This window comes from Monodon monoceros, unplaced genomic scaffold (genome assembly GCF_005190385.1).
Source record: "Monodon monoceros isolate NGI ecotype Baffin Bay Population unplaced genomic scaffold, NGI_Narwhal_1 Super_Scaffold_7, whole genome shotgun sequence".
NCBI lineage: Eukaryota > Metazoa > Chordata > Mammalia > Artiodactyla > Monodontidae > Monodon > Monodon monoceros.
The window spans coordinates 66,677,615-66,691,191 of NW_021703784.1; the positions used below are offsets into that span (position 1 = coordinate 66,677,615).

Genomic DNA, 13,577 nt, shown 5'->3' on the forward strand with positions numbered 1-13,577 from the left:
TGAATTATTTTTTTTCACAAATGAAATTTTCAATAGAAAATTTGAAAAGAGAAACCTGGATATATAAACCCATATATATATAAACAAATATATTATTATGTATATAAAGTATTTCATAATTATATATATATTTATATGAAAAGTAGTTTATTTGCCCATAATAATGGGATTTAATTTACACTAAAGAAGTAATAAAGATTTACTTTTTATTAAATCTTGAGGTTGAAAAGGACATGAAAGGTGATCTAGTTCTTTAGACTGAAACTTATGCTTCATCGTTTTCACTGGTCCTCCCTGTGCTTTACCCAAGGCCAAATGGTCCATTTCATGCTAGAACCATGGAAAAATATTTCCATTTTACCACCCAGACTCAAAGTTCTTCCTAGTGGGTCCACACAGCAGCATCAGATTAACCTTCCTGAAATATTACTCTCATTAACTCCGAAGTATCTTATTTATGAAATGTGAGAACATAAGGATAAATTATGTGGAGGGCACACAATTTATCACATTGAATTCTTTAGGGACAGAAATGTGATAAATATATTGTTCTGACTTCTTTTAACACCTAGGACTAGAATAGAATACAATTCATATGCCTTTCAATAAATTGTGAATGAAAAGCTAAAGGGAAGAGTAGAAAAATTTCAAAACTGGGACATGATATGATAATCATTCTTTGGTTTTCAAGGGCTTTAGGGCAGTATCTTCCTTTTTCATATTTCGGAAAGAATTCACTATAGGGAAGTTTTTAATAAATTACTTAAGTTAAAGGCATATACATGGTTAACTTTCCCAAATGCAAATCACAAAAACATATTCAACTAGAAATAGAAATTCCGATTTTTAAAGCGAACTTTCTTTTAATTGACATGTAGGTTATGTATACCCTATTTCAAGACACTGGCTTATTGGAGATATTTAAAATTCCTGCTCTACAATTCATGAACTACTTTCGTGCATTAGAAAATGGTTATCGAGACATTCCGTGTAAGTATTAAAATATATGATTTAAGTTGAAATAATACTGGTTTTGAAATTCTTTATAAATTCCCTTCAGATAGTCCCTTAAACACTTTTAAAATTGCATGTTTGGAAAAGTTGGAAGATAGTAATTTAAAAAGAAAATCTACATCCTCCTACCCAGAGTTAACTGACTACTGTTAACATTTTGGTAAGGGACTTCCTTGGAGGACTGGTGGTTAATACTCCATGCTCCCAATGCACGGGGTGTGGTTTCGATCCCCCGTCAGGGAACTAAGAGCCCACAGGCCATGCGGTGCAGCCAAAAAATTAAAAACAAAACCCCCCAAAACCCATTTTGATATATATCCTTCAAGACTTTTTCTTATACATACTTATTTTTTATGAAGTGAATCATAATACCTATTTATAATCTGCTTTTTCATGTAATATAGTATAGATCTTTCTATGTTAACAATTATTCATATGAGTACCTTTTCAAATGTTTGGTAATTTTAAGTCATGAGTTTCATAAATTTCTTTACTTTAAAATGTTTAAAATTTATCCATAGAATTCGTTTTTTAACTGTGTCCTGATTTGTGGAATAATTTTGTTTGTGTTTTGGCCACACGGCTTGTGGGATCTTAGTTCCCCAACCAGGGATTGACCTTGGCCCTCGGCAGTGAGAGCACGGAGTTCTAACCACTGGACCGCCAGGGAATTCCCTGTGGAATAATTTTTAATGGCTATTTGATTTTATGATACAATAGAATTTTAATTTTATATTAGGAAAAGGTACAATTTTCTTTATGTGTTGATCATTCTACAGTTTACCTCCAGGTGGACACACTTTTGGGAAATATAGAGAGAGCAAATTATTCTTAAATTGGCCTCATAAATAATGGTGATGCTTAATAATTTAATGTGTGTTATATGTACTATAATTACCACTTACAAGGTAGGCATTCTGAAAAGTGGCTGAATTTTATAAATGGAATAAAGGGATATTTTAAGGTGGACTTCAAGGGCAGGGGGATGGAAAAAAGAAAGCCATGGTGGGGAGTCTTCACTGTCACCTCCAATTAGGATATACTGGTTAAGACAAGAGTCTCTGGGGAATTCCCTGGCAGTCCATTGGTTGGGACTCTGTGTTTCCACTGCAGGGGGCACAGGTTTGATCCCTGGTCAGGGGACTAAGATCCCACGTGCCGTGCTGAGCAGCCAAAAAAAAAAAAAGTCACTGGGACCTAACTTTTCTAAATTTTAGTTTCCAAATTTATAAATGGGAATAACAATAGTACCTACCCCATAGGTAGTGATAATAATGTAAAGCACATATCAAAATTCATGGCACATAGTAAATGGTCAGTAAAAGGTCATGATTGTATTAATAATAAGCTCCTAGTGGGTTGACATATCTATAGTGTAAACATTCAGTATTGTATCATTTGCTAATGCTACATGGAAGGTACACATTAAATATTTGTTGAAACATCAGCTATGACTATAATCATTAGATTCACAAAGGTTATCTCATTTAATCTTTGTTGGAAAGGTTGTATTATCTACCTTTTACAGGTGAGAAGTAAAAATTCAGAAGGATCTTTCCCAAGATCATAAAACTGGAAAAAGCAAAGCTGGGTTTCACTTGTAGGTCTTGCCTTTTCACATAGTGGTATTTCAGTAAACCAGTGTTTTATTGATCATGTACTACATGTCAGACACTATTCTGGATGTTTATATAAAGGTATATATCTTTTAACATGTAATCCTTATAGCAGGCCTGAGAGAGAGTTATTTCTTATCTGGCGAGGCAGCTGTCCAAGTATCCAGAATTTTTAACTGTTCTATGTGCCTTTGTGCAGAAATTGTTTTGTTTGCAAACATGGGTCTCCATAACCGAGACACTATTTGCATATTTTTAAGTTAAATTTTTTTTTACATCTTTATTGGAGTATAATTACTTTACAATGGTGTGTTAGTTTCTGCTTTATAACAAAGTGAATCAGTTATACATATACATATGTTCCCATATCTCTTCCCTCTTGCGTCTCCCTCCCTCCCACCCTCCCTATCCCACCCCTCTAGGCGGTCACAAAGCACCGAGCTGATCTCCCTGTGCTATGCGGCTGCTTCTCACTAGCTATCTATTTTACGTTTGGTAGTGTATATATGTCCATGCCACTCTCTCACTTTGTCACAGCTTACCCTTCCCCCTCCCCATATCCTCAAGTCCATTCTCTAGTAGGTCTGTGTCTCTATTCCTGTCTTAAACCTAGGTTCTTCTTGACATTTTTTTTTCTTAAATTCCATATATATGTGTTAGCATACGGTATTTGTCTTTCTCTTTCTGACTTACTTCTCTCTGTATGACAGACTCTAGGTCTATCCACCTCATTGCAAATAGCTCGATTTCGTTTCTTTTTATGGCTGAGTAATATTCCATTGTATATATGTGCCACATCTTCTTTATCCATTCATCCGATGATGGACACTTAGGTTGTTTCCATCTCCTGGCTATTGTAAATAGAGCTGCAATGAACATTTTGGTACATGACTCTTTTTGACTTATGGTTTTCTCAGGGTGTATGCCCAGTAGTGGGATTGCTGGGTCATATGGTAGTTCTATTTGTAGTTTTTTTAAGGAATTTTAAAAGTCACAAAAACCAACCATAGGGATTTCCCTGGCACTTTCACTGCAGGGACCCACCCTAGTTTGGGAACTAAGATCCCACAAGCCTTGCAGACTGGCCAGAAAAAAAAAAAAAAGCAACCTTAATTAGCCCTGGTAATGCTGCCTTTTCTTTGACCCCTTTAATATGTTTTCATAGTATATGTGAAAGTTTTTAAAAGAAAGCTTTTTAACACATCAATAAACTTTTACAAAATAAGATGAAACAAAAACATAATTGTTGGAAATTATTCTAAGCCATATATTTTATTTATGAGGATACAGTATGACTAGAAAGTACTTTTTTAAATGCCCTATGTTAAAAATAACAGAATGATCATTTTTATAAAACATTCTGGTGACTTTAGATCACAATCGTATACATGCCACAGATGTCCTACATGCTGTTTGGTATCTGACAACACGGCCAATTCCTGGTTTACAACAGATCCACAATGATCATGGAGCGGGAAATGAAACAGGTACTTCCTTCTATAAATCTTTCCTTTAATTATTTGATTAGGAATAATAAATCAAACTATCTCATTTCATTATCTCTGTTCTCTTAAAAGTTTTATTAAGTAAACTTTGGTATATATAAAGGACTATGTAAATTTTGAAGAATAATGACATGCAAATTAGGAAACCCACTACCCGTCTTAAAAGTGAGGTTAAGATTCAGTACTATTCAACCTACCATGTTTCTTTTCTGTGTCCCACAGTGTTGCCTTCTTCACTGAGGTAGCCAATATCCTGAATATTATATTATGATAATCATTTATTTGCTTTTCTTTCAATTCTTAGTTTTTTTGTTTTAGGTGTATCATGTAAATTTAAAATATATGACATTCCCAACAAAAGTGGACATGTTTAAAATCTTCATATAAGTATTTAAATAATAATATTAAAGAACTTGTTAACATTCAAATTTTGTTTCCTCGTAAATGTAACTATTTATACAAATATAATGAATTATAACATTCATGGCTCTCTCATTCTAGTTTATAAAAGAGGGGAGACGGGAATTACCTGGTGGTCTAGTGGTTAGGATCCGGCACTTTCACTGCCGTGGCCTGGGTTCAATCCCTGGTGGGGGAACTGAGATCCCAAAAGCTGTGTGGCCAAAATTTTTAAAAATTAAAAAAAAAAAGAGGAGAAATGCTCCAATAAAATACACACACATGCACACACACACAAATCAGGACAGAATTTGCTCAGTTACAAATGCCTGAGAAATATTACCGTACTAATCAGTGTAAATGTGATATAGTCTTAGCCACTGCTTTACATTCTTTGGTGGTTTAAAGTACTGCCATTGTTTGATGGATTTGCCTTATGTCACTGGTTCATTTTTGTCTGCCATCCATACTCTTTCGTAGAGCTCTTCCTTCCTTCCAGTAGTTCCGTGCTTCCATCAGAGTTCATTTTCTTCAGCCTTTTTGTTTGTAGATGTATTTATTTTTATTTATTTATTTATTTTGGCTGCGTTGGGTCTCATTGCTGCACACTGGCTTTCTCTTGTTGGGGCAAGCAGGGGCTACTCTTTGTTGTGGTGCACGGGCTTCTCATTGCAGTGGCTTCTCTTGTTGCAGAGCACAGGCTCTAGCCGTGTGGGCTTCAGCAGTTGTGGCACGCGGGCTCAGTAGTTGCAGCTCGCGGGCTCTAGAGCTCAGGCTCGGTAGTTGTGGAGCACAGGCTTAATTGCTCCACAGCATGTGGGATCTTCCCAGACCAGGGCTCAAACCCGTGTCCCCTGCATTGGCAGGAGGATTCTTAACCACTGTGCCACCAGGCAAGTCCCTATAGATGTATTTATTTTGTCTTAGAATAATGTTTTCTTATTTCAGCACATTTGTAGATACCTCTGGGTTCATCTTCTGACTTCTATAGTTTCTGTTGATAAATCAGCCATAAGTCTTATTTCTCCTTAAAAGTATTATATCCCTTTTTTCTTTGCTATTGGTTTTTAACATTTTGACTGTGATGCACTCAGATGATATTCTTTGTATTCATCCTATTTGGGGTTCACTGAACTTCTTGAATATATTAATATCTTTTATTGTTTTCTATCACACTCTTCAAAATTCTTCCAGCCTTCTCCCACTGCCCAATTCCAAAGCTGTTTTCACATTTTTAGGTATTTGTTACAGCAACACCCTACTTCCAAGTGCCAAAATCTGTATTAGTTTCCTATTGCTGCTGTAACAAATTACCACAGACTTAGTGGCTTAAAACAGTACAAATTTGGGGAATTCCGTGGCGGCCCAGTGTTTAGGACTCTGCACTCCCAGTGCAGGGGGCATGAGTTCGATCCCTGGTTGGGGAACTAAGATCCTACATGCCGCATGGTGTGGAATGTTTTCTTGCCCCCTCCAACTTCTACAAGCCACCTGCATTCCATGGCTCATGGCCCCTTCTTCAAAGACATCAGCGTTGCATCTTCAAGTCTGTCTCAGACCCTGACCTTTTCATCCTTCAAAAGAATTAGCATAAAGTGGTACAGCTACAATGTTGATTTTCTGTCCAGAGTACACATTCCTGACAGTGCATCTCCTACTTTTAATATTTTTTGCAGTCTGAACAGGTTGAGAATTTCCCAAATTATCAAGTCCTGGACCCATTTTGCTTAACAGTTCTCCCTCATTTTTCTCTTGCATTTAATTTCAAACAGTAAGAAACCTGGCTATATATCTTTAATACTTTCCTTGGAAATCTCCTCAGCTAAATATTTAAGGTCATTGTTTACAAGTTTTGTATTCCACATATGCAGCACACAATTCGACTAAGCTTTCTGCTGCTATATTGACAATGATCCTCTTTCCTCTAGTTTCCAATTATGGGTTCCTCTGAGCCCTCACTGGCAGTGCCCTTGACAGCAGTTTTCTACCACCAGCCTGTTCAAGATGATTTAAGTATTCCCTAAGGCAATGCCTGTTTTCTCTTCCATGCACTTTACTTCCTCCTGAGTTCTTACTAGCAATGCTATAAGTCCTTATACACAATATTATGGAATCAAGTATGTGTAGAAGACAAAGCTTTCTTTGGGAGACCAAGTAGCTGTTGAAATGTAAAATTGTGATAGAAACAAAGACTATAAGGACTATGGGATGTGCTGCCTTATTCTGATTGCAGTGGAGAATTAATAGAAAAAAAATGATGATACCAAAAATATAAGCAACAAAAAGCAAAAATAAACAAGTGTGACTACATCAAACTAAAAAGCTTCTACACAGCAAAGGAAACAATTTAAAAAATGAAGATGCAACCTACAGAATGGGAGAAAATATTTGCAAACCATATACTGGGTAAGGGGTTAATATCCAAAATACATAAAGAACTTGTACAACTCAATAACCAAAAAACAATCCAATTTTTTAAAATGGGCAGAGGAACAAAATAGACATCCAAATGGCCAACAGGTACATGAAAAGGTACTCAGCCTCACTAATCATCAGGGAAATGTAAATCAAAACCACAATGGGAGGCTTCCCTGGTGGTGCAGTGGTTGAGTCCACCTGCCGATGCAGGGGACGCGGGTTCGTGCCCCGGTCCAGAAAGATCCCACATGCCGCAGAGCGGCTTGGCCCGTGAGCCATGGCCGCTGAACCTGCGCGTCCAGAGCCTGTCCTCCGCAACGGGAGAGGCCACAACAGTGAGAGGCCCGCGTACTGCAGAAAAAAAACCACAATGGGATATCACCTCACACTTGTTAGAATGGCTGTCATCAAGAAGGCAAGAGGTAAGTCTTGGGCAGGATGTGGATATAAGGGAACACTTGTGCACTGTTGAAGGGAAGGTAAATTGGTTCAGCCACTGTGAACAACAGTATGGAGATTTTGATTCCTCAAAAAAATAAAAATAGAACTATCATATGAATTAGCAATTTCTGGGTATATATCCAAAGGAAATGAAAGCAGAAGTTTAAAGAGATATACACACTCCCATGTTTATTGCATCATTATTCACAATAGCCAAGACATGGAAATGACTTGTCTGTCAATGGATGAATGGATAAAGAATGTGTGTGTGTGTGTGTGTGTGTGTGTGTGTGTAAGTGTATACACACACAATGGAATATTATTCAGCCATGAGAAAGAAGGAAATCCTGCCATTTTCAACAACACGGATGGGCTTGAGGGCATTATTATGCTAAATGAAATGTCAGACAAATACTTTATGATATCACTTATATATGGAATCTAAAAATGTTGAACTTGTAAAAACAGGCCATGAGTGAGGGAATTGGTGATATGTTGTTTAAGGGCACAAACTTGGAACTAGTAGATAAACAAGTTCTGGAGAGCTAACGCACAGCATAATGATTATAGTCAACAGTACTATATTACAAAGCTCAAAGTTGCTGAGAGACTAGATCTTAATTGTTCTCACCACAAAAAAGAAACGATAATTATGTGGTGTAGTGAGGGGTTAGCTAATGCTCCGGGTGGTAATCATATTGCAATATACAAATGTATCAAATCAACACCTTGTATACCTTAAATTTACACAGTGCTTTGTGTCAATTATATTTCAATTAAAAAAAAAGAAATGAAATGACATATTTAGAGTTTTAATGAATGGTTAGAGAACCAGATAGCTAAAAGATTCCTTAATTTTTATTCTTTAATTTTATCATAACTACTGAAAACATAATCCAAAGTCTGATCCTGAAGTTACCTAAAATACAATTCAAGTTGAGTTCATGGCCTCACTAAGCCTCTTATGTTAGAACTACGGTATCGATTGGGAAAGGACCCTGATAACTGGAAGGGGAATATTTGAGTAGATTTCAGTAAATCTGATTACCCTGAACCCCTCAAATCTTGCCGTACCTCCCTGCTGAGAAACAATCATTTCTCCTTGTGTTGGTTGCCTGAAGACCTTGTAACAACCTCACCTGAGACCTGAGATTCTTGACTTGTAGGGGAATGTTATTTCACCTCTAAATCCAGTCCCACCACCTCTCATTTCTTTGTGATCCATAATTATATCTGCCAGGATCTAAGTCTGAACACCAGAATAATTTCCTAAATTTATATTGGCAGAAACCTGAGGAACATATGTGGGAATGGATTTAAAGTGTTACAGCAAGGGAAAGGAAGGTAATGGTTGATCATTCTGAATTTATTGATATAGGTGTACCTATTAGAGATTCTGGATTCAGGGCATTAGCTTGAGTGTTCGGCAGTGGCCCTAACAGTTTGCTCCATTCATTGTCTGAAATCTAGGCATTAAGAGAAATTGAGATGTCACAACTTCCTGATATACTGTGGAGGAAGGGATTCAAAGGCTTACACTGATAGGATATTGAAATGGATTGGTCATGTAGTCTTCCCACCCATACCTAACCATGTCCCTCAGAAGTGTCCCCCTTCATCAGTGTTGAGAAATACATTGCAACGCTAACTCCTGGAGGGTAAGCTACCACACTGGCCCACCAATCATAGTAGGGGCTTACGGAATTTAGATGATAAAAGGACTTTTGGCCTGGGTCCATCTCATAGTGGTAGTTCCCTGAACCCACCCATTTTTGGAATGCACAGTTGGAATAAACATATTTAGCAACTGGCAGAATCTCTCCATTAATTCCTTGATCTCTGCAGAGAGGACCATCCTGGTAGGAGGAGTCAAGTGAAATCTCCTGAAACTGCCTCATTCTAGCAAAATAGTGAACCAAAGCATTACTTTATTTCTGGATGGACTGCAAAATTAGTGCCACCATCAAATACTTAATAAATGCAAGAGTGGTGATTTCCATCACATTGCTATTTGACCTGTGGTACTTTAGCTTTTACACAAGATGAATGGATCTTGAAAAATGATGGTGGATTATTCTAAACTTCATCAGGTGGTGACTCCAGTTGTCACAGCTGTTTCAGATATGAATTTTTGAATAAGTCAACCCTACTCATCCTCTTTGGTGCACAGCTGTTAATCTGGAGAAATGTTTCTTTTTTTATACCTGTTAGCAGAATCCACAAGAAGACATTTACTTTCTCATCTGGCAGGCATAGCAGTACACTTTCATCGTCCTAGTTCTGGGCTATATCAAGTCTCCCACTCTGTTATAATCTAGCCTAGTCCCATAAGGTATCAAAGTGGTCCAGTATAATGACCAGATAATGCTGAATAGCTCTACTGTGCAAGATGTAACAAATATCCTAGATACCTTGATAAGAGTGCCAGAGGAGGAGAAATGAGAGAACTTGCACAAAAATTCAGAGATTTGCTACCTCAGTGAAGTTATTAGGAATCTGGTGGTCTAGGATACGTTGAGGTATCCTCTCCAAGGTTAGGGACAATTATTTTGAATTCTCTACCTAGAGTGCTCTTTGGATTCTAAAGGCAAATTTACAATATCTCAGTACTGCTGCTCCAACCCATGAACTGTAAGGCTATGAATTTTATGTGCAACTCAGAGCAGGAGAATCATGTGAAGCAGTTTCAGGGTAGTGTAAGCTGCTTGGACACTTGGCAATAGGACCCTCAGCACATCCAGCAGTTTTCAGAGTGTCTTTGGCAGGTAGGGATCCTCTGTGGAGTTATAGAAGATCACTACAAGGGAATCATAGTATAACTCCTTAGGATTTTGAGGCAGTGCCCATCCTTCTTCCTCGGATAACTGTTCTTTTTGTAAAACAGCTGCTAGATTGTTACTGGGCTCTGATAGAGTTGGAATATTTGACCATGTGCACTGTTACCACATGACCTGCCTGTCATAAACTTGGGCCCTCTGACTCTCCTAAAGTTGGCATGTACAGTAGCACTCAGTCATCAAGAGGAAATATTAAATACAAGGTTAGTTTTGAGCTGCCCCTGAAGGAACAGGAGACTCCAAATACGAACTCAGATTCCTATGGCAGCTATTGCTAATACGCTGGCACTCTTCCTTAATCCATATGGCTTCATGGGGAATTACCCATGACTGGGTGACTGAAGGAGAAAAGACCTGGTTTCTAGATTGTTTTGTCCCATATACCAGTCAGTACCTCCTGAAAGTGGATGACTACAGCCTTATAGACTCTCAAAGGTATCCTTTGAAGGATAAAAAGGGGAAGGTAAATCCAATCAGTAGGCAGAACATCAGGCAGTAAATCTGCTTGTTTATTTGGCCTAGAGAGAGAGATGACCAGGAGAAAGGGTCTACACAGATACATGGCCTGTGGGTAATAGCTTGTTTGGATATTTAGAGTTTTAGAAGGAAAAAGATTGGAAAATTGGTTATAAGGAGTTCTGGGAAAGAGATTTGTGGCTGGACTTCTCAGAGTGGAGGATATCTGTTTCCCATGTGAATGTTTACTGTAATGGTTAATCTTATGTGTCAACTTGGTTGAACCATGGTGCTCAGACATTTGGTCAAATATTTTTCTGGATGTTTCTGTGAGGCTGTATTTTAGATGAGATTAACTCATCAGTGGATTTTGAGTAAAGCAGATTGCTCTCCATAATGTGGGTGGGCCTCATCCAATCAGTTGAAGGCTTTAATAGAACAAAGACTGACTTCCCCCCAGAAAGAAGGAATTCTGCCTGCAGACAGCCTTCATACTTGAACTGCAGCATTGACTCAGACTGGTTCTTCAGTCTGCTAGCCCATACTGCAGATTTTGGACTTGCCAGCCTCCATATTCGCATGAGCCAATTCCTTAAAATCTCTCTCTCTCTCTTTCTCTCTCTCTCTCTCACACACACACACACTCTCACACACAAACACACACACTGTTGGTTCCACTTCTCTGTACAACCCTAACTAATACACTTCCCAAAGAGCATTCCCTGCAAAAGAGGCTCTCAATAATCAAGTAGTCAAAATGACCTCTTCTCTTGATTATCAATCAGACTCCTTCCTTAGCTACTCCCGTTTTCATTTGATGGGCTTATAAACACAATAGCCAAGATGGCAAGAATGGAGATTATGTATGGGTTTAGCAACATGGACTTCCTCTCACTGAGGCTGACCTGACCCTGGCTTCTGTTGAGTGCCCAGCTTGGCAATAGGAGAAACCAGTGGTGAGCCCTTGATATAGCACCATTCCCTGGGGGAATATCCAGTCATCTATCTGGTAGTAGTAGGTTGATTATATTGGATCCCTTGTCTTATAGAAGAGACAACTTTTGTTCTCACTTACTCTGTGTATGGATTTACTTTTACTGTCTATAGTGCTTCACCATCACCATCTATGAACTTAGTGAATGCCTTATTCACCATTGGCTTATTATATACAGTATTGCATATCAAGGAACTCATTTTTGCCTCAAAAGATTGTTGCACTGGGCTCATGCTCACAGAGTTTACTGATCTTTTCATGAACTTTATCATCCCACAGCTGGCCTGAGAGAATGACATACTGAAGACTCAGTTGGGGCACCTGTTAGGTGAAAACATTTTGTGGGGCTAAGGTGCTGTCCCACAAAATGTGGTTTATTTTCTGAACCAGTGACCAGTATATGCTACCATTTCTCCTATTTCAAGAATACACAAATCTGTGAATCAAAGAGTGGGATTAGGAGGGTTTTTTCTGTTACCTCAAACGATCCACTTAGAAAATTTTTGCTTCTCCCCCAACCCCCACCAAAACAAACAAAAACTTGGCTTACACACCTTAGTTCCCAAGGAAAAATGCTTTCAATAGAGGACACATAAAAGGGAAACTGTAAACTGAGACTGACATCTGGCCACTTTGTGTTCTCCATGCCTTTGAACCAGTAGACAGGAGGAGGATTCTGTACAAGGTCAGGTGATTGATCCTGTCTGATCCTCATTATCAAGAAAAAATAGGGTTCCTACTACACATGGGAGGATGTATGTTAGGAACCCAGGGGATCCTCTGACCTTTTTGGTACTCCTATGTCTAGTGACAAAAGATAATGAAAAACTGCAGTAATCCAGTGCCATAAGGGTCACTAATAGTACAGAACCCTGAAAGTATGGGTCATCCCACTGGGCAAAGAACCATAATCAGTAGAGATGCTGGCTGAGCAAATAAGGGAATGAGGGATGGGTAGTGAAATAAGAAAATGATTGAATCCCAAACACAGCTATGTGACCAGTCACAGAAATGAAGTCTATAATAGCCATGTATTTTCCTCATTGCTTTGATGTTGATATTTATTTTATATATTAAGCATTTTTTTTCTGCCTCTTTCTCACTCTTCTACCAGTCAGTATGCAGTTGATGGAAATTTGGGTTCTTTCCACTTTTGGGGTGTTATGAATAATGCTGCTATGAATATTCTACCAGCTTTTGTGTGGGTATATGTTTTCATTTCTCTTGGCCATATACCTAGTTTTATGGAATTACTGGGTCATAAGGTGACTCTGTGGTTAACATTTGGAGGAACTGCCAAACTATTTTCCAAAGTGGCTGCACTATTTTACATTCCCACACACAACGTATGAAGGTTCCAATTTCTTGTTATTATCTATCTTTTTGATAGCCATTCTAGTAGGTGTGAAGTGGTATCTCATTGTGGGTTTTTAGATTCGCATTTCCCTAATAGCTAGTGACATTGAGCATCTTTTCATGTTGTTATGGGCCATTTGTATATCTTCTTTGTCCATTTAAAAATTTGGTCATTTGTCTTTTCATTACTGAGTTGTAGAAGTTCTTTATATATTCTGGATACAAGTATCTTATTAGATTTATGATTTGCTATTTCCTCACACTGTGTTGTCTTTGCACTTTTTTGATGGTCTGTTGAAGCACAGAAGCTTTTAATTTTGATGAAGTTTAATTTATCTTATTTTTTCTCTCATTACTCATGCTTTTGGTGTCATATCTAAGAAGGGTTTGTGTAACTCAAGGTCATGAAGATTTACTGTTTTCTTCCAAGAGTTTCATAGTTATAGCTAGCTCTTAAGTTTAGGTCTAGGATCCATTGGAGCTAATTTGGGGGGATGAAATAAGGAAGAGGTCCAACATTCATTCTTTAGCACATGGATAT

The 13,577-nt window shown here is 38.0% G+C and overlaps 1 protein-coding gene across 2 annotated transcripts in view; it reads left to right on the forward strand.

Moving 5' to 3' along the window:
• The window catches only part of PDE3B (phosphodiesterase 3B), a 172,800-nt gene that overhangs the window by 141,653 nt on the left and 17,570 nt on the right, over window positions 1-13,577 (forward strand). For both annotated transcript variants that reach the window (XM_029206981.1, XM_029206982.1), the window contains exons 10-11: window positions 879-990; window positions 4,004-4,117. In XM_029206981.1, the coding sequence (XP_029062814.1) occupies window positions 879-990; window positions 4,004-4,117 (226 nt within the window). The remainder of the gene's footprint in view (window positions 1-878; window positions 991-4,003; window positions 4,118-13,577) is intronic.